Source organism: Zalophus californianus, chromosome 16, assembly GCF_009762305.2.
Source record: "Zalophus californianus isolate mZalCal1 chromosome 16, mZalCal1.pri.v2, whole genome shotgun sequence".
Classification (NCBI taxonomy): Eukaryota; Metazoa; Chordata; class Mammalia; order Carnivora; family Otariidae; genus Zalophus; species Zalophus californianus.
The window spans coordinates 3376734-3398103 of record NC_045610.1 but is presented as its reverse complement, the minus strand read 5'-3'; the positions used below and the strand labels follow the sequence as shown (position 1 = coordinate 3398103).

Below are 21370 nucleotides of genomic sequence, written 5' to 3'. Positions count from 1 at the left end.
AAGATTTATTTATTTTAGGGGTGCCTGGGTGGCTCAGTCGTTAAGCGTCTGCCTTCGGCTCAGGTCATGATCCCAGGGTCCTGGAATCGAGCCCCCGCATCGGGCTCCCTGCTCGGCGGGAAGCCTGCTTGTCCTTCTCCCACTCCCCCTGCTTGTGTTCCCTCTCTCGCTGTGTCTCTCTCTCTCAAATAAACAAAGTATTTTAAAAAAATAAAGATTTATGTATTTTACAGAGAGTGCGAGCAGCGGGGGAGGGGCAGAGGGAGAGAATCCTAAAGCAGACTCCGTGCCGAGCGTAGAGCCCAACGTGGGGCTCGATCCCATGACCCTGAGATTATGACCTGAGCTGAAACCAAGAGTTGGACACTACACCAACCAGGTGCCCCGGAAGCAATCAGTTGTTTTTTTTTTTTAATATACTTAGGTAGTTTGATAGCTTCCCTCTAAGCTTTACTATTTTAATCATTTACTCTCCACTTTTCCCCCAAAAGGATGAGCATCTTCATTTCCCCTCTGGCCTCCTCTGCCTACTAATCCCCAGCCACCTTTCCCTCTGCAGACCCAGCCCAAGCAGCGTGGGCCCCCACTTATGGGTCCGGCCCCCTGCATGATCCTTGTTCTCATGTCTTGCCCAAGTCTCTGGTGAAGACACTCAGGGTTTCCTTCATCATGAGAAAGCCGTGTTCTCCACGCTTGATCCCATGTCATCGGCAGTGAAATCCTATTAAGAGCGTATCCTTATGTTGACTTTCCTCTCATTAGAATTAAAATTCACAGAGTAGTCACCTTGGTAAGGAAACGATTCTGTTCTCTAAGCTCCCTTCTTAAAAATAATCTATTTTCATTTATGACCGTCTAACTGCTGGTTAACTCAAGTTTTTCTCCTTTTAAGTATATTTAATCATGTAACACTTGTAAAACAGTGGTTGCTTCACATCAGCCTTCTATCGGGACGTGATGAGATTCTTTTCTTAAGGAATTTTATCCTATGCAGATACATTAAGTGGTGCTGACCGAGCCAGCCTGGATTTAGAACCATTAGTTCTTGCTCTGAGAAACCTGCATTGAAAGCTTTAAAATAACCAAATCGGTAGAATTGATTAACTAGCTAAAACCCCAAAATAGGCCCCAGGAACGCAGTCAACTGATTTTTTTTTAATTTATTTATTTGACAGAGAGAGAGAGAGAGTGAGAGCGTGAGAGAGCACAAGAAGCAGGGGAAGTAGCAGACAGAGGGAGAGGGAGAAGCAGCCTCCCCGCTGAGCGGGGAGCCCGATGCGGGGCTCGATCCCAGGACCCTGGGATCATGACCTGAGCTGAAGTCAGACACTCAGCTGACTGAGCCACCCAGGTGTCCCGCAGTCAACTGATTTTTGACAGAGGATCAAAGGTAACATCTTGGAGCAAAGATAAGCCCTTTAACAAACGGTGCTGGGACAGAGGGACATCCATATGTTAAAGGGGGGGGGCATCTAGGTGCAGGCCTTACACCCTTCATAGAACTGAACTAAAAAATGGATCACAGACCTAAATGTAAAACCCATACTGTAAAGCAATAGCAAGATGGCCCCAGCAGCTTTGGGCTTACATCCCACCCTCCTAAGCAACTCGACGAAAAAGAGTTTTCCAGTTGTTTACATAAACATCTTGAGTGTGAGTCTCACTAGTCTGACTTAGGTCATGTGTCCTGGACCATCACTCTGGCCAGAGCTGTGGGATTCTCTGATGGATCAAGTCTGTCATGGGACTGACTCTGTGGTCCAGGAAGGGGCAGGGACAAGCAAGGATTGAGGGAAAGGGAGGGGACTTTCCCCAAAAAAAGAAAATCAGGAGGCAGTTACCAAAATAAGGGGAAATAGGGGCGCCTGGGTGGCTCAGTTGGTTAAGCGACTGCCTTCGGCTCAGGTCATGATCTCAGGGTCCTGGGATCGAGCCCCGCACCGGGCTCCCTGCTCGGGAAGCCTGCTTCTCCCTCTCCCAGTCCCCCTGCTTGCATTCCCTCTCTCGCTGTCTCTCTCTCTCTGTCAAATAAATAAAATCTTAAAAAAAGGGAAATAATACTACATGGGCAATGTAGGAGGGCACCTGGGTGGTTCAGTCGGTTAAGCGTCCAGCTCTTGATTTCAGGGTCGTGAGCCCCCTGTTGGGCTCCACACAAGGCATGGAGCCTACTAAAAGATAACCGAGGAGGAAATGTGGATGATCTTGGGTGTGGTGATGCTTTTTTGGATACAACAGTAATCATGTGATCCATGAAAGAAATAGTAAGCTGGACCTCATTAATATTAAAAACTTCTCTGCAGAAGACACTGTCAAGATAATGAAAACATAAGCCACTGACTAGGAGAAAATATTTTCAAAAGACACATCTGATAAAGAGGACCGTTATCCAAAACATACCAAAAAAAAAAAAAGCCCTCTTAAAACTTAATAAGAAAACAACCTCGTTAAAAAATGGGCCAGAAACCTTAGCAGACCCCTCACTGAAGAACATAACAGAGATGGCCAAAGAGCCTATGAAAAGATGTTCTGTGTCATGTACCCTCTTCTACACACCTACCGGGGCACCAGCATCTGCAACCTTGACAGCCCCAAATGCTGATGAGGATGTGGAGCAACAGGAATGCTTGCTTGTTCATTGCTGGTGGGAATGCAAAATGGTGCAGCCACTCTGGAAGACCATTTGCTGGTTTCTTAACTGAGCATATTTTTTTTTTTTTTTTTTTTGAGAGAGAGAGTGTGTGGGGGTCAGTGTGGAGGGAGAAAGACAATCTTAAGCAGGCTCCACTCCCAGCATGAAGCCCGACGTGGGGCTCGATCTCATGACCTGAGCGAAATCAAGAGTCAGACACTTTACCGACTGAGCCACCCAGGTGCCCTAAAACTGAGCATATTCTTGCCGTGACCCACCAATCACACTCCTTAGTATTTACCCATCGGGGTTAAGCTTTTACCAACACAAAACCCTGCTTTTTCCATAATTACGCAAACTAGGAGGCAACCCGCATGTTCAGGTGAATGAATGAACTGTAGTACATCCAGACAATGGAGTCTTATTCAGCTCTGAAAACAAATGAGCTCTCAAGTGATAAAAAGACCTGGAGGAACTCTAAAATGCCTACTAGTACGTGGAAGAAGCCAATCTGAGAAGGCTCCGTCCTGTCTGATTCCAACCATAGAGACCGTGAGTGCAGGGGGCGCAGGAGGGAGGGGAGATGAACAGGCAGAGCGTAGAGGATTTTTAGGGCAGTGAAAATATTCCATTTGATATTATAATCACAGATACGAGTTGTTACATATTTGTTTAAACCCATAGAATGTATGACACCCGGAGTGAACCCTAATGAAACTATGGACTTTGGATGATCATGATGCTGTAGGGTCATCCTTAGTAAAAAATGTCCCATTTTAGTGATGTTGATAATGGAGGAGATTGTGCATGTGCAGGCACATAGGGTAGATGGGAAGCCTATACGTTCCTCTCTTTAAAACTGTTTTTTTTTTTTTTTTAGATTTTATTTCTTTATTTGACAGAGACACAGTGCTCCAGTCTTAAAACTGAGGGCATTTTTTAGATTATTGTAGGTGCGTCTCAAAGATAGCTAATTGTGATGAGAAGTTTAAAATGTTCTCGGCAAACATGCCAGCAAAGGGACTCACATCTTCTTGCAAGTGTTCCCTCCATGAATCTTTGCAGTAGCCCCCCCTAGCTCCAATTACAGGGCCCGGTATCCAAGGATGACCCTGGTGTTAGTGGGATGGAGGACCAAACCCACACCTGTCTTGACCACAAAACCTCTGCTCTTGCTAGTAAGCTGCTTTCTAATAGAACAGAGTTTTGAAACTGTAGGAAATCATCAGCTAAAGTCGCGTGTAGGGTATGTGTGGTTGGTTTTCAGATGGAGGTCATCTGAAGCGAGACCATCAGGCAGAGGGTGTTTTTGAAACTAGACTGAAGTTGATGGAGCCAGAGAAGAAAAACAGAAGCATTTAAGATCTGGGTGAGGAGTTTCTTGCTGCGGAAATGTACCCGTGGTCCAGAAGAGACTCCGGGAGAGATCCCAGAATTGATCACCTATTAACTATCTGCTTCCCCCCCTTAGCGCCGTTGGTTTTTACAATTCGTTTTGGATTGCGCACCTCTTTGAGAAGCCACTGAGGGCCATAGACCTCTCTAGAAAACCGGAATACCTCCAGGCTAGAAACCCCTGATCTTCTGTGTCCCGATGTCCTGCAGGAGACGCAGGCTCCCTCCTGTGCCTTCTCATTGATCTCCCGCTTCCATCGCGCGGACCAGCACGGACCCCAGCAGCTTCTCCAGTGTAGAGCGCCTTCGTCAGTGGATCTGGGTTTGTTGGTGGAGACGAGATCAGAGCCTTTTCTCGTCCTGGCTCTGAGGTCTTGTTCTGTTGCTCTCCTCCCTGAGGATTCTCCTGACTCATTTTCTTAGGGAGATCTCTGTTGAGCTTTCCGTTGGGCTCCCTCGTGTCTTTACTTCTGTCCAAACTGCTTTTATTTCTCTGCCTCTGTCTGGGACAGATGTGCCACTTCCTTTTTTAAAAATTGTTTCCAAGAACTCTAATTCTATGCCTTTGATCCTGCCGCCTCTTTCATATACACATTGGGGATTATCTTGTTTTTGGTTTTTTTTTTTTTTGTTTTTTTACTTCTGTTAATACCTTCATTCTCATCATACCTACTTACTAGCCCTATGTCATTTACCGAGAGCCTTTTGGCTGAGGGCAGCACTAGGCATCTTATGTGTGTGCTCCTGGGCCTCTGAATTCCTTAGTCTCTTACTGAAGAGAGTATAAACTGAAGCCCGGAGATCTGAATCACTTGCCCAAAGCCCCAGAGCTAGAAAGCGGTGGACAGGATTTCGACCTAGGCAGGTCATCTTGACACCATAACCCACATTCTTAACCATTGACACAGGCGCTATAGATGCGTAAAGTAATTCGGGGCTCAGTAACCCCAATTACCTACCCCCTGAGCGGTGGGGGAACAGTTGAGTGGACAGTAATGGGTGATGTTCACTGGATGCTGGTGGTACGCCTCAGATGGCCCGTGTTCTTTCTTCACCACAGTCTTCTGTGTTTGCAGCTACTGTCCACGTTTTAAGACGGGGAATATGCAGTTCCCCATCTCCCCTCTTGGGAGCCCGCTAGTGATACCTGTCTTTGAAGCAGTGCCTTCTGTGTCCAAGTCCCCTTAGGCCTGAAATATACAGAAATGTAGCCGAGATTATAAGCATTGTTGAAGCAGCGCCTGGTGAGTTTGACGGAGGCGGAAAGACGCATGAAGGACATACTGAAGTGTGTTAGCGGAGAAACCTCAGAGGCACAACTAAGCAGAAAGGGAACAATCAGAACTGTTTTCGAGACAAGTCATCATCAGTCTAAATGAGAGGCTCATTTCTCCACGTAACAGAAAAATTATTTGTTTGAAGCCAACCGCCAACATCATGATTAGTCTTGAAACACTAAGTATTTTGAGTAAAGTTAACAAAACCGAGAAAAACCACCATCCTAGCTCTTGAGAAATTACGCCGGAATAAAAATCCGGATTCTCTCCGGGGACTCGGGGAGCTTCCTGCTGCCACTAGGAGCCCCTGTAGCTCTCTCCCTCGTTGGTGGTTTGCCTCAAATTCCACATTTGGACCTGTGCCCTGGTCCCTGGCAAAGACCTTTGCGTTCGGCTCTCCATCCGCCTGATCATGGTGCCCCCGATTTCACTGGCCCGCTCTCCCTTTTCCGGAGGCTCTCCCCAGACCATTGTGTCTCCAGGGTGGTGTCCTCCGCTCCTCTCTGCCTCCCCCGCCCCCCACCTCGTTGCCTTAAAGGCCTTCCTCACATCCTGCACTCTCTTGTTTGTTTTTTTGTGGCTTATCTTCTCTCTTTTCTCCTGAACTTGAGCAAGGTTCAGGAGAAAAGGTTCACCCTCTGGCTCTTGTACTCAGGAGAATGACCAACACTTCGTGGTTGATTTGTAAGTATTTGTTGAGTGAATGCAATTACTACCTTATCCCAGCAGCAGTGGGGGCCAGGTAGAAAATATGAGGACGTTTATAGCAGGAATAAAATAGCTGAAATAAAAAATATAAAAAAGAGCCTAGGAATAAACTTAATAAAACATGTGCAGGACCTGTATTCATTTATTCAGCCCCTACTGTACTGGGCACTAGGATTTCAAAGACAAACACGGTCCTCGCTTGTTAACATAGAAAACACAAAATTTATCCGAGAGATAGAGATGAAGACCTCATCTCTCCTAAAAAAAAAAAAAAAAAAAAAAAAAAAAAAAATTACTTCAAAATGCCACCTCTTGTTTTTTTATTTGTGGGGCAAGAGATGGGGGAGTCCTAGCAGAACAAAATTATTTGAAGTTTATCTGAAAAATAAACTTCAGAGACTGCTTGTTTTTTTGGTTTGTTTGTTTAAAGAACAATGCTGGGTGCTTTGGTTAGTTCTTTTTTTGTTGTTGTTTGTTTTAGATTTTATTTATTTATTTGAATAAATAAGAGAGACAGCGAGAGCAGGAACACAAGCAAGGGGAGTGGGAGAGGGAGAAGCAGGCTTCCTGTGGAGCAGGGAGCTCGATGTGGGGCTTGAACCCAGGACCCTGGGATCATGACCTGAGCCGAAGGCAGACAGTTAACGACTGAGCCACCCATTCGCCCCTCTGGTTAGTTATAGTTCAAAACTATTGCAGTGTGGTTCTGGCCTTAGAATAAGCTGTATGTATAAGATAATAGTTCATATCACAGGATAATGAGCTTCCTTGTCAACCACTGATACTAGGATGTGGGCTGAATCATTTGGGGACAAAATTAGATTATATTTTTACCCCAGACTATAATTTTTTGATGGATTAAAGATTTCATTGTAAAAAATGAAACCATTAAAGTTCTGGAAGAAAATACAGATGGATTTAATAATAATAGATGTTATAAAAATGAGAACATAGATGGATATAATCTTGGTGCAGGAAAGGCCTTTTTAAGCACAAACAGTAGGCAGAAAACCCTTAAAAGAAAATTTGGTCTATTTGAGTACCTACGATTCAAAACTTCTAGATGGTAAAACACACAAGGGGACTATTTTTCATATAACAATGGATGGTGGTTAAGGTGCTTATAAACCAGTAAGTGGGTTGTTCCTAGAATGATCAAGTCTTGTAGCTAGAAAGGCTCTAATAACAATTCCTACTTCGTACAAATGGTGGCATGAGGGCCCGTAGAAGATAGTTTCCTTTCTCAAAGCCATACGACTAGTTGGTCAGTTGGCTTCCTTTGCCCAAACCCTCTGCAGTTGACATTGTAGGTATCTGGGTGCAGAGAATTAAGATAATGGAAGCAGTAAACCTGAAAAATTTAGGCTGTGGCCAGTTCATAGTACAATTCTGAGTATACTTCCAAGGAAGGGTCAGAGCTTACTAGAAAAATTAGGCTTTCAAGCCTTGGATAAAACAAACATAGAGGATTATTAGCCAGCCATGTGTATGATAGTAATTTTGGGTTTCTGGTGCTTTTCTTCTGTTTTCTGGGGTTTTTTGTTTTTGTGGTTTTTTTTCCTGGGGCTTTTTTTTTTTTAATGGAAAATCTAATTAGATATTAACATTTTTCTTTTATTCCAAATTGAGGTTTTTCTTGATTGTGAGGACAGGTTCGCTTTTATCAGATCTTAGGGTGCCTTAAGTATTTGAACAGAAAGGCCATAACTTAGGTATCCCTGTGCCTAGCAGCTTACCTGAATTTCAAGATTAGTCCTTGAGTAGAAATAAAAAGCAGACTTTGAAATGTGCCGGCCTTGTTTTTAAACATAAAGCATATAAAGCAGTGGCATTTGTCCCAGTTCATAACAAAAGTCATAGTGTTCCTTTTCTCTACAAATTGCATACTGGCTCCGGGTGGACTGCACAAGGTTACATGGATTAAAAAGAAGCGGACACAAACAAACACAAATGCACAGTAAACTCAAACAAACATAAATGCACAGTAAACACAAACATACAGATGCACAGTAAACTCAAACACAAATGCACTGTAAACTCAAACACAAATGCACTGTAAACTCAAACACAAATGCACTGTAAACTCAAACACAAATGCACTGTAAACTCAAACACAAATGCACAGTGAACACAAATGCACAATAAACTCAAACACAAATCACAGTAAACACTTGCACAGGGTCCTGCTCCCTGGCTCGGGGAGGCTGGGATATGAAGCCCGCAGTCCGCTGGAGGAGGTTTGATGAGGTGTGTACAAGCTTCCGTGTCGGTAGCGTGGGGGGAAGGAACAATTGTCAGCTGGTTTGGGGGGGATGCGCTGAGAAAACTTTGCCTGGACTTGAAGTTGAGCATCAGTGGGCATCCCAGAGTCCTTTCAGCGTCTTCAGATTCAATCATCTTCACTCTTTCAGGACTCCTGTTTCCAGTTTTGGCTGGGTTTCTGGAGCCGGGGAATTGTTTTCATGAACTTTTATAATAAACGTCACTTCTCTGGTGGAACCCCCAAACTCCAAGAAAAAAACAGCGTTAGTGTTGTGAACCCTATCCTGTGTCTTACTGGCATCTTCCGAAAAAAAAAAAGTTTGGGTTAATTTAATACCATTTAAAAAAATAATAGTTTTCTAACTTCTGCTGGTAAGTGTTTTCCCTACTTACACTTTTTTTTACTTTCTACCAAGTCTTGTTCCAACTCCATTTAATTTCGTCAGTTGTAATTTGGGAATGTGTGTGCTCTGCTTTCTTCAAGGCTTCCTGTGCTACTGTCTCTTTCAGGGGTGAATCGGGTGCTGGGAAGACAGAAAATACTAAGAAAGTCATTCAGTACCTTGCTCACGTTGCTTCTTCGCATAAAGGACGGAAGGACCATAATATTCCTGTAAGTTTTCCTTCTGTTGTTTGTTTACGTCTCAGGCTTATTCTTTTGTAATTTCAGAAACAAGCCTCAGGAAGCACAGCATACTGCTGGAACTCACAGCTCCCTTGTCTGCTCCCACCCCCACCCAGAAACTTCCTCCGCTCAGGAGGGAGCAAGTTGATCAGGAAATTGCTATTAACTAGGTATTCGCACAGGCCAACTGAAATTAACGGTTTTAGCTTGAAGCCTGATTCCTCACAAAGCTTCGGGAAGAACTGTTAACAATTGATGAGCAGTGCTTATGAAGAATTCTTATTTCCACCGAAGGAAGGTCCTCAGGTATCTTTAGCGGTTCTTCCTGAAAGCAGACCACAGCCTCTTGCTACTGCCCACACAGCTTGAGGCAGGGATAGAAATTTGGGCACCGTTGATGATAAGAACAGTAGAGTCCATTATCCTTAATCTATAGATCTGCAGGAGTGGTAGGTGACCCAGCCACAACCTGCTTTCACAGTTCTGAGCTGCACGTTGACCTGGTGCTTTGGATGTGGCTCCCTGCTCAGGGAAAGACCCAAACTCGCTAACGTTTGCGTTTATCTGTTTGTAACAAACAGCAGGAATCGCCTAAACCAGTGAAACATCAGGCAAGTGCTTTTCTTTATGCTTCTTAGTCTTGAATGCTTGCACTAATTTCTGTCTCTAGATTGAGTGTCTGTTAGAAGCAAATACAGTTAGTCCTGAGTGACATCCCTTGTGAAAACTTAATTTTGGAAATTTGTCGCTTAAGAGACGTATTCTTTTGCAAGCAGCATGCCTCTTGCTTTAAATTTGTTTTCTAGATGAGTTTTAATATTTATTTACCCTTTTATCATGACATTGAATCACATGTTTATGAAGCCTGAACCCTCAGGGTTTCGAATGTCAAAAGAGCAGGTGGAATTATTTCGATTCCTCTTAAATACACAGAAGACCAGCTTTGTGCCGGACGTTAAATTTTGAGTCTGGGGCTGCAACTTGAAAAGTACCTTTTGGGTTAACACATTTCTAATCTGTTAACGTTTTATGGTCCGCATGTGTTTTAGCCTTAAAGGCCTTAATGATTTAATGTATAAAGTTAGCATTTTCTTTATCCAGGGCAGGTAGTGGAGTTTTCTTCCTGATTAGAGAATGCCCCCCCTGCTGGCTCCCCAGAGCACAGCAGCGGACCGCCCACCGGCCAGAGAGCGTTTCCTGCTACCCAGGAAGAGAGGAAGGGCAGCGCCAAGCCAGATGCCTCAGACAGAAAGGGACGTCTGTCCTGCACTTAACCCTTTCCCCGGCACTGGAAAGGTTTCAGTCTGTCTTCCACAAGCGCAGTGATTTCGAGCGAATACATTTATGTTTGTTTATATTTATTAATATAAAGAAATGATCATAAGTATCTACAGGAAGAGTCCTAGATACCAGGATTTTTCAGATAGCTTTCTTAAAATTCTTAAGTTGTTGGACAGCAAAGCTGTCCTCTGCCTATGAGGGCCTGTGATGTTCTTTTGCTCCTGCTCCTTTAGCTGTAGGGCAGATCACTCATCCAAATTGGAAAGGTTAATGAAATAATTGTTATCCGAGAGGATACTTAGAGGCTTTTTGGCCAGTTACAGAAGGAACCCCTAGACCAGAAATTAGCTCTTCTTTGTGCCCTAGAGGTACACGCTAAAATGACCTTTAAATGTGTACTTAGGTCACTCGTGAAACGGTGTGAAATAATTAACAGACAGATTTGGATTTTCCAAATCCACGATGTGGAATTACGTACATCGTTATCACTAACATTTTGTTTCGATGTCATTTTAAACTACAGCGTGGATCCCCGTTGTGTGTGAGTCGCATGCCGACCCCGAGGTTTGCCTTTGGGTCTTCGGGTCGCAGGAGTCCCTGGGGAGCGGGTTTTGCCATGCTTCCCTGCGTCGTCGGTGTGCATGTCTCGCTGCATGAACTCACGGCCCGGAAGCTGCGGTGCTGCTTTTCCCCACGTTTCTTTTCACAGTCGTCTAGTCTAGTGCCGGCTATGCATGTTTCTAGAAACCTGAGAAGAGCACCTGTTCTCAACTTGGCTTCCCCAGCCCGCTTGAGGGATAGGCGGGTACCCCTGAGTGGTAGTGACCCCGGAGGGGGTCATGTCGAGAAATTCCGTCTCTGCCCACACTCCCTCCCCATTCCCAGGGACTCCCTCACCCCGTTCTGAGAAGGACCGCCATAAAGCAGTTGTTACGTCACAAGTCTGTACTCGGCACAGTGCTTCCTTTGGTTTCACATCCCTAGGTTGTGAATTTACATTGAACTCCATGGGCAAAACTCGCTCAAGGTCCCAGGAACCGTTTGGATACGTTTCTGGCGTTTGTCACCAGACGGTCGCATGAAGCATCAGGACAATGGGGGAGACATTTCTAGGCTCCTTTGTTTCTTTGCTCATTCTTTTTTTTTTTTAAACAGCTTTATTAAGGTTTAATTCACATGCCATCAAATTCACGCATTCCTACAGTCCAAGCATCGTTGTTTTTTAGTACATTGAGTTACGCAGTCATCCCTGCGGTAAACTTGAGGACCTTCTCATCACCCCAAAAAGAAACCCATTAGGCATCCCCTTCCACGTCCCTCCAGCCTCCGGAAACCATTCATCTATTTTCTGTCTCTACGAATTTGTCCATTGTGCGTATTTTCTATGAATGGAACCCTAGAGAATGTGGCTGTATAGACCGTTCTTCCCCTCAGCATGATGTTTGCACAGTTTATCCGTGGCGTGGCGTGTATAATTATTCCATTCCTTTCCCTGGCCGAATGGTACTCCGTTCTACTAAATCTATTAAATCGGCCACGTTTCGTTTATCCATTCGTCAACTGATAGGCATTTGGATTGTTTCCATTTGGGGGCCACTTTGAGTAATGCCTCAGTGAACATTTGTGTGCAAGTGTTTGTGCGGACCTGTGTTTCCCACCCTCCGGGGTGTGTGCCTGCGAGTGGCATTGCTGGGGCGTGGTAGTGTTCTGTTTCACATTCTGAGGGCCCACCCCGCTGATTTTCAGAGCGACGGTGCCATTCTGCACGCCCTCCCCCCCGAAATTTACGAGGATGCCAATTTCCCCATCTCGTTGCCATGTTTGTCTTCCTTGTTCTATTTGAGCCATCCCCTCAGGACTTTGTGCTGGCCTTTAAAACTTAATCCTCATTATGGAAATACAAACAAGTATAAATCAGTTTTCAAGATGAAGGTCACAGTATTTAAGCAGTAAATGATAAGCATTGACCTGTAAACATATGGCGTACTCCTTCTAATGGAGCTAAGTCTTAACTTGGCTTTGTCCCCCAGGCTCCTGGAAGTGGTTTGGGTGACACGCTCCCTCACCGTAGATTGCTGTCACGGACCCTCAAAGTCTGGCAGAGTCCAGGGCCACTCGAGAGTCTGAACCCAGGCCAAATTCAGAGCAGATCTGCAAACAGCTGATTTCTAAAACGTGACCTTCCCCTAAGAATGACTCTCCTTCAGGCCAGCCCACCAGCCCAACCCACTTTCGACTCATCCACATCTGGATGGCAGCTTCAGGATGACTTCCTATCTACTGGTTTAAACCGCCTTGAACTAAGATAGGCTGGTGACAGATCGCATGTAGCAAGTACAGAAAAGAGGGCCTGCCAGTGGAGATTAAGTCTGGTTCTCGGTACGGTTGACGAGTGGCTGCCACCGATTTTCAGCCCTCTTGTGGGCAGTGGGAACACCTGCAGCTCTACCCAGCCAGGCCTGCAAAGCCCAGCACGATCCCAGCCCATGTCCCATTGCTGGCTGAACTGGAGGTTTACCAATTTCAAATTCCTCTTATATCTGTCATATAGCAAGTATATATTAATATGCTATACAGTAAACACAAGGGTATGGTTTTCATTACGACTGGTAATCCTTAAAAGCGTCGTATAATTCTAAATATTTAGAATGTTAAAAATAATTTCAATACCTAATACTAATTTCCCCCCTACTTTCCCAAAAGACATTTCTTGTTGTCCTATAGGATAGAAACAGGGGACATCGCCTGATTCTAGTGAAAAGGTTAGCGCTCAGTCACTGTCCCCTGAGGGTTTATAAATGACTTCATAATTTGGTTGAGTGATGTTAGCGCTGTTCAATCAAAATGTGAAATTGTACAACACCAAAACGGTCAAATTTCATGGTAATTCCTTCATTTAAGACCTTTTTTGTGTGTTTTCTTTTTTCTTTTTTTTTTTTTTTTAAGATTTGATTTATTTATTTGACAGAGACACAGCGAGAGAGGGAACACAAGCAGGGGGAGTGGGAGAGGGAGAAGCAGGCGGAGCAGGGAGCCCGATGCGGGGCTCGATCCCAGGAACCTGGGATCATGACCGGAGCCAAAGGCAGATGCTTAACCAACTGAGCCACCCAGGCGCCCCTTTTTGTGTGTTTTCTGATGTTGGCTTTGTGTCGAGCTTTTTGTGATTCGTTTTTGAGTTACTGAGATCCTTACTTGGTCTCTGTGATGTCACCAGTCCGTTAGGAGGAAAGTAATACACGACCCTATTAACATAGTTGCCCCAACAGCAGAGGCCTGGGAGTGCCCCAGTCGGCAGGTCCCATGGTGACAGCGAGGACCCTTCGCCCAATACCTACTGCTGCCTTTGACTCACCACCAGCCCCGCCCCAAACACTACTAGCACATTTCGGGACCTCTGACTGTACATTGCTTCAGCAGACACTCACGGGGCATCCTTCTGACCTCACACTGACTGAGCGAGGTCCAGGGGATACAACCAGTTATTCCAGGCGGGCAGAAGAAAGAATAGAATCAGATCACACACCTAAGCACACCCATGTACACTTAAAGAAGCAAAGAATCCTTGTAGCCATGTCTAGGAAATATTAAAATGGGGTACGCAATATACATTTTATCTCCCAAGTTAGGAAAACATTTGAGAGGTAAAGTATTCAAGTATTTTTATTGTGATTGGATAGGATGATGGTGTGTAATTTTAAGGACTCTACATTCCTTGATCTAACAGTTGATGTTTAGTGTAAAGGTAATGCCCCATTTATGAAAATTCAGTGTTTTTCTGACAGGTTCTGTATTGTGATCACACAGACTGAGTGAGGTAAGAATAATTCTAGAGCCTAATTTTTGCAGAGCTAGACACTAAGGGCTTTGTAAGGTGTTGGTCATGGCCACACTGATGGAGGCGAGTGCTGATCTCCAGGGGAAAGGCCCTCCATTAGTACAGAATGATAACTGACATTCTTTTTTTTTTTTTTTTAAGATTTTATTTAATTTGAGGGAGGGAGAGAGAGAGGGAGTGTGGGGGGGCAGGCGACAGAGGGAGAGGGAGAGAAACTTAAGCAGGCTCCCCACTGAATAGGGAGCACAATGCAGGGCTTGATCCCAGGACCCCGGGATCATGACCTGAGCTAAAGTCAGATGCCCTGATAACTACCATTCTTTAATGATACCTCTCAGTTGTTAAAATTGGTTAGCAGGATATCACGTTTAAGAAATCTGGGCAGTGGGGCGCCTGGCTGGCTCAGCTGGTTGAGCGTCTGCCTTCGGCTCAGGTCATGATCCCGGCGTCCTGGGATCGAGCCCCGCATCGGGCTCCCTGCTCGGCGGGAAGCCTGCTTCTCCCTCTCCGACTCCCCCTGCTTGTTTTCCCTCTCTTGCTGTGCCTCTCTCTGTCAAATAAATAAAATCTTAAAAAAAAAAAAAAAAATCTCAAAGGAAGGTCTTTTTATCCCTCTTTTGCTCAGGGTGGTTTATAATCCTTTCTTTGGGTCTAGAATACTGTGGTATCTTAAAACACAGGGGTAAGATCTGTGTTTGCAAAATGCAGATTTCTCTAAGCCTGACAGTATAATTCTAACATGATGTCCTGGGAACACAGCGTCACTTTCTCGTGCTTTTTTGTGGCCAGAACTAGCATCAGGCCTCTCCTACAGCTTCCTATCACATGTCATCATCAAAGGCACATATTAATATTCTTACATCTTTTGTTTGTAAAAATCTGTCGTGTAGCCTAATTTGCACATGATTAAAGACACAGAGTCAAGCATAGAGTCTATCACAGACTCTCTACTTAGCCTTTTAAATTTGAGCAGAAGTCCGCAGCAGCATGCTCCCATCTCTGTCCCTTCTGAAAGTGGAGGTGAGGATGTTGCTCTCTCTGCCTCGTTAAGATACTGGGTGAAGCCCTTGGAAAAATGGCACGTCTTCCAACAGTCTCAAGGTTATTGTTTTTTTTTTAAGATTCTATTTATTAGAGAGAGAGAGCAGGGTGGGGGGAGCGACAGGCAGAGGGAAAAGGAGGCTCCCCGCTGAGCAAGAAGCCCAATGTGGGACTCGATCCCAGGAGCTTGGGATCATGACCTGAGCCGAAGGCAGACGCTTAACCCACTGAGCCACCCAGGCGCCCCTAGTGGTTATTATTAGAATTGGCTGCCTGAACTCACTGGAACAGAGTAGAAATAAACAGAAGTGTAAGTATTAATATGTTCTTCATGGCAGCATCCTGCTAGATTTCATTTCATGAAAACCCATTTGTTTTATTTTCAAAGTTCTCCACCTATATTATGTGCCCTGCCCTCAGAGTTCTCTCCTGTGCCCAATGTGACCTTTCCTTCTGATCACTTTATAAATGCTAATTGTTTTCCTTTAGCAGAGCCTCATGGGACCAAGAATAAAGCCAAGAAGGTTATGGGGTGGCACACAAAATGAAAACACGGAGGAAGAGAGGACGAGTTTTGTTTTGTATTTTCCCCCCGAGGACTGGAGTAAAGACATGAGATTAACGTACATCTGCTTTGTGTGTGTGTGTGTGTGTGTGTGTGTGTGTGTGTGTGTGTAATGTCTTTTAGGGAGAACTTGAACGGCAGCTTTTGCAAGCAAATCCAATTCTGGAATCATTTGGAAATGCGAAGACTGTGAAAAATGATAATTCATCTCGCTTCGTAAGTTTGAAAGCACCAGAAACTTTTCATTTCTCCCATGTCTAGTAAATGTCTGCTGTGGTTATGCAGCCAGAATACTTCTCTTCCTGAATTTTAGGGAGAGGCTAATAGATGTAGGATAGAGCAGTAGAAACGTGATGAGTCTCATGTAATTTTAAATTTTAAGTTTTCTGGTAGTTGCATTTTAAAAAGGAAAAAAATGTGAAAGTGATTATAATGATGTAGTTACTGTATATAATTATACCGTACGGGTAGATGACTTCGTCTTCGGGGCTGATCTGTAATACTTATTGCGGGCCCAGTGTGGTGATGAAGTGAGATGTGCATGGAGGACTTAGCACACAGCACCACTGGGAGTGTCCGTGCTCCACAAACAGAGTTGGTATTCAATGTAGTCACTTGTCCTGTTCATACTCCCTGTTTCTCTGGGATATGGACGTCAGAATAATGGGTCAGTACTGTGCCTTCTCTGTAAAAATTCTTCTCAGCTGTTAGGCTTTGTTAGTTCTGGAGAGCTTCCCTCTCTCCGTCCGTTGGACCATCTATCCCAGAGTGCCTGAGGCTGTCCTCCTAGGTGTTGGCCAGATGGGGCCTTCTTGCAGGAACCCTGCGCTCCCCGTCCAGCTACTCGTCGACACGTCGGTGGCAGATCTCCTCTAGAACCATATGCAGCAAAAGGGGGCCCACCCCGCCGTCCATCTTTCGCCCTGGATTATAGTCCTCCAGATGCGATAACTATTTCCACAGTGAGATTGAAGAGGGTCTTCGATTTCAGTTATTTCTGCTTAAATCGTTGAGAGTTAATTCTCCGTTTTTCCTTCCTCCTGATATTAGAAGTATTTGTAGAAGACGAGACACTTCTGTTCTGATGACTCCTTGATGGGTAGTTTTGGGGGAATCTAGTACCATTGGGCCGTACGGTTTTACTCTGAGAATGTAAAGTCATGGCGTTCACATTGACTTTCTGACCTCACAGAATGGGTGATTAGTGGAAGTTACCAGATACAGGCTCACAGAGGACCTGGTGAACCCAAAGGTAGCCAGATAACCCTCTGAGTCTGCCAGGGCCGCCGTAAAGAGCGCCCCAGACTGGGGGCCCTAAACAGTAGAGCTTGATTTTCTCACTCTTGGAGGCTGGAAGTGCAAGACCAGGGTCGCGGCAGGGTCGGTTTCTTCTGTGGCCTCTCTCCTTGGCTTGTAGACTGCCACATGGGCCTCCCTCTGCATGCGCCTGTGTCCTGTTCTCTTCTTGTAAGGACACCAGTCATGTGGGACTAGGGCCCTAGTGACCTCGTTTTAACTTAATTATCTTTCTGGAGACCGTGTCTCCAAATATAGTCATGTTCTGAGGCACTGGGGCTTAGAACTTTGACATAAGAATTTGGGGTGGGACATGACTCGGCCCATGGCACCCTCAGAGGTAGTTTAAGTTACAAGAGGTCCTCCAAGTTATGCATGAGATAGGGATCTATTGGTTTGGGATATTGCTTATTCCTAGTAAGATAAATTTTGAAGATTCATTTAACCCAAGTTCATTAGGTAATTATGTTAGCTCTTTACGTACAGAGTGGGATAACAAATGTATCTGTGTCAGGACGAAGCGTGGCCGTGACTTTGGGGTTTATAAAAGAACTGCGGATGCTAAACTTTGTTGGTAGAGTTTTTACCATCCCCTGGATCATCAGCATTGAGCCTGAGCCACATTTTAAATCTTAAATTCTTGCCACTGAAAGCCCTGTGTTTAGTGGCAGTGTCATGGGATTGAAGACATGGTGAGCTACCACCTTTGGTATGTGAATCTCCGTGAAGATTTACAAGGATTCCTGAGTGGAAAGTGTTCTCTTTTACCACATAAATCAAGTTACCAGTCTATTCCAATTCCCCCTGCCCCGAACCACACTTGAAATTCAGGAGAAACCATTTTGTGATGGTCTCCTCTTTGCCCGGCAAAGTTAAATTGCTGCCAACGAGTCCTTTGTGTCCTTTGGTAAAAAAGGTAGTGAGTCGGTTCCTTAGTGGTCAGGATCCGTCTACCTGCCAGCGATTTTGTGTTTGGGACAGGTGGACGTATAATTCCGTATTGGTTCCCTGTTGCTATGTAACAAATTGCCCTACGCCTAGTGACTTGAAACCTCTATCACCTCAGTGTGTCTGTGTGGTGGGTGGTTCTGACTCAGGGTCTCTCATGAAGGTGTCGCTAAAGTGGCGTTGGCTGGGGCTGCAGTCCTCGGAAGGCTTGATGAGGCTGGAGGATCTTCTTCTGAGCTGACTCGGGCAACTTTTGTTGGGAATCCTTGGTTCCTCACCTCAAAGGCCTCTTTGGAGAGATGCCCGCTCATGACATGGCAGCTGGTGTTTCCCCAGAGCAGGTGATCCAAGAGAGCAAGACAGAAGCCACACGGTGTTCTTTATGACCTTGGAAGTCACATACCAACCCTTTGATGTATTTTACTGATCACACAGACCATCCCTGATACACTGTTGGGGAGGGGACTGCACAAATGCACTGTGACGGCAACACCAGATGTTGGGGATTACTGGCACCATCTTGGAAGTTGGCTACCACATATTGTTAGATTTCCATATTGACAGATGTAGGCTATGATCTGTAATTTGCATTACTGGAGCTCAGTGGCTCTCAGTTGGAAACCCTCAGGGGATGTTTGGTAGTGTCTGGAGGCATTTTTGGTTATTTGGTTCGCGTGATGGGCAGTGGTGTGCCTCCAGCATCTAGTGGGTAGAGGCGAGGGATGCTGCTAACATCCAAGAATTATGCGGCCAAAAATGTCAGTTATGTCGAGGTTGAGGAACCCCGGTCCAGCTTGTTTCTTTAAATTGGAGTCTAAATCAAGGTAATCACTTTCTGAAATTTATTTGCAAAGTAATTACTTTACACGAGTCTCCTTCAAGCTTATTATTTACGCATCCTATTCCCAAGGTTGATATAAATAATTCTGGTAGGAACTCGTGTTACATCCCACTGGCAGGAAGAATTTCTTAGTTTTCTAGCAGAATCGATTCCAGCAAGGATCATCCATCTAATCTAAATCCTCGATAAACCCATTTTCAGCTGGAAGCCACCTCCCAAAGCACTTGGATTATAATCTGGATTATAGTGCTCCTGGATTATAATCTTGACGTAAACTCAGTCTAACCTATTAAAAGCGAGTTTTTTTTAGGAAAAGACGATTTTTCACTAGAGGCAGTGTTCTCACACACAGCTAGTCGTTCATTGCGAAACAAAGGTGTGTTTACATTGTTGGCTTTGGGCTGTAATTCCTAGAAAGTCAACTTTGTATTATCGCCATACAGGATTTTTTCAAAGAAACAGCAGTAGCTAGCTACTAACCCATCTTAAGGCATTAAATGCACAAAGCCACAACAAGTAGTTGATTTTAGTGGTTCCGTGAAAAACGGTGAAATATTGGTTGCTCTGGCGGACAGGAGCTCAGTCAGCTGCGGGCATCCCTTTGGCAAGTCCCTGTGGGCGTGGTCAATGCTTTGTTTCTCGGGCGTTCGAGGGTAGCCGGTGTGGGCTCATCTTTCAGTCACATCTTCTAGAATTTGGATTTTGCTGTTGGGCCCTTCAGTTAATTATTTGGCTCCTGTCCTTTGCCAGGCACTGTGGTATTCACATGTTCTTTCCGTTTGGATGTCTTAATAGAGCTCTCAGATTTCACATGTTCCAACTGGAACCTTTTCTATTCGAAATCTGTTCTTAGGTCTTCTGTCAGGACGTGGTCCCTGCAGATCACCCAGTTGCGTATGCATGAAACAAAATAAACCCACAAAAACCCAGAAAAATAAAATAAGACTCCTCCTGGCCTCAACCTCTCCTCTTGGCCTGTGTGCAGACCGGAGCGAATCCTGTCGGCCATGCTTCTGGAACGCATCTCAGATCTGTCCACAGTTCTCCTTCTGCCTCTTCTCAATACCCGATTGGTCTAAAGCCCTATCTGAGGTCATCCTCTGTCGCTCTCTGCACGGTGTCCTCTTGGCTTTGCTCACAGTCTGGGTGAGTGCCCCCCGCGTCCTGCTGGCACGTGGCGTCTCTCCCCGTTGGGCCTGTCTCCCTGGTCTCCAGATCCTTAGTTCGTGGCACTGTGGCTCGAACGCGTAAGTATACAGTAGGCGCATATTCAGGCTACGGTGTGGTTGCCTACACAGCAAGAGTTCCCCAGCCTCTTGGAGCCTGCCTTCATCTAGGTCTTACTTCATTGTACAGCTGAGCTCAGAGGGCGTATTGCGCGGGCCAGGCCCTCTGGGAACAGAAGGTTTGGACGGGCCAGGCTTGGGGCCGGGAGTGGCGTCCCACGTCGTGCTGGAAGAGAAATGCAGTGCTGAGAAGCACGCCCCGTATACAGTGGAGCCACATGGAGTCGTTATGTGCAGGACGCAGGCTTGCAGTGAAAATACTCAAAACCATAAACTCCACAAGCTTTTAGAATCCATTTGTTTCCATTTCTTTGATCTGATATAGACGAATCATTTCCTGAAGAATATCTTTTCTTTCAAAGATGCTGGCATCTGGCTTGTGTTAAAGGGGATTCTTTGAGGAGAGCATTACCCTTATAAAAATAATCGTTCACAGTTCGCCCGTTCTGTTTATGGAGAAGCCAAACACATTCCAGCTGGAGGAGATTTATGTCAAATGAATCTCTTGTAATGGAACTTTTAAAACAGGGACTTCAATTTCTGACTTGTATCAGCAGATACATCTTCTCTCAGAAAGGTTTGGTACGAGTCACTCTCTGTATTTGTGCAGGTCTTTTTTATTTTCCCTCCAAACGGAATTGAGCCACTTTGGCAGTCCCCGACGCTAGGTGCCTTTTGGTAGGTGCTTAGCCTCAGTAGAGCGTGGTAAAGGCTCCGGTGCCCTCCCCAGCGCGGGGCTAGCAGCGTCCTGTGTCCCCCCAGGCAGACACAAAAACAGCTTTGTAAGTAAATCGAACACAGTCCCTGCTCTGTCCCTTTGGTCCTCTCCCCGCTCCCACTGAAGACACCCGCGGGGGCACATGTGACCGTGTCCGAGTGTGGCCTGGTGCAGGACACCGGCGGCACCGATTCAGCCTGGAACCCGAGGCAGCCTTCCCGACGGCCCCCGCGGCCTCCGGGCCTTTCTGGAGTCCTAGCACCTTGTTCACACCAGACTGGGGGTGTCTGTGTCCTTCAGTCCGTCCACGTTACCCCAGGAATCCTCGCATCCGTTATACTAAGTAACGAGACCACTTACTTACCCTGCTTGTACTAATGAGGGGAGCTTCTGGTACAGTTTGGAGGTGAGCACCGCCCTCTGGTCTCGGATTAAGTCCGGCTCGTTGCTCCCAGAGTGGGTTTTCCCTTTTAGGGCCAAAGCTGCCCCCAGAGTGGAGAGAACCACTGTAGTGGCGGGAACCCACACACGTACAGAGCATCCCCTTGATGCTGTGGGGTTTGAGGGTAGATTCCAGATACTCTGACGACTTTAATCGTCTGACCTGTGCGGAAATCCGACGTGGGGTGTGCAGCGTGATGCGAGTTTCTTCACGTA

General features: G+C 45.5%; 1 protein-coding gene across 15 annotated transcripts in view; it reads left to right on the top strand.

The window, feature by feature from the left end:
- Positions 1-21370, top strand: part of MYH10 (myosin heavy chain 10) — a 123166-nt gene that overhangs the window by 35671 nt on the left and 66125 nt on the right. For 8 of the 15 annotated variants that reach the window (XR_003525267.2, XR_003525268.2, XM_027625685.2 and 5 more), the window contains exons 5-8: positions 8785-8887; positions 9481-9510; positions 10704-10721; positions 15748-15840. Coding sequence is in view for 13 of the 15 variants with exons in the window: in XM_027625685.2 (XP_027481486.1) it covers positions 8785-8887; positions 9481-9510; positions 10704-10721; positions 15748-15840 (244 nt within the window). In the remaining 2 variants the exon portion in view is untranslated. The remainder of the gene's footprint in view (positions 1-8784; positions 8888-9480; positions 9511-10703; positions 10722-15747; positions 15841-21370) is intronic. The other 7 variants (XM_027625688.2, XM_027625683.2, XM_027625686.2 and 4 more) reach the window with 4 other exon arrangements.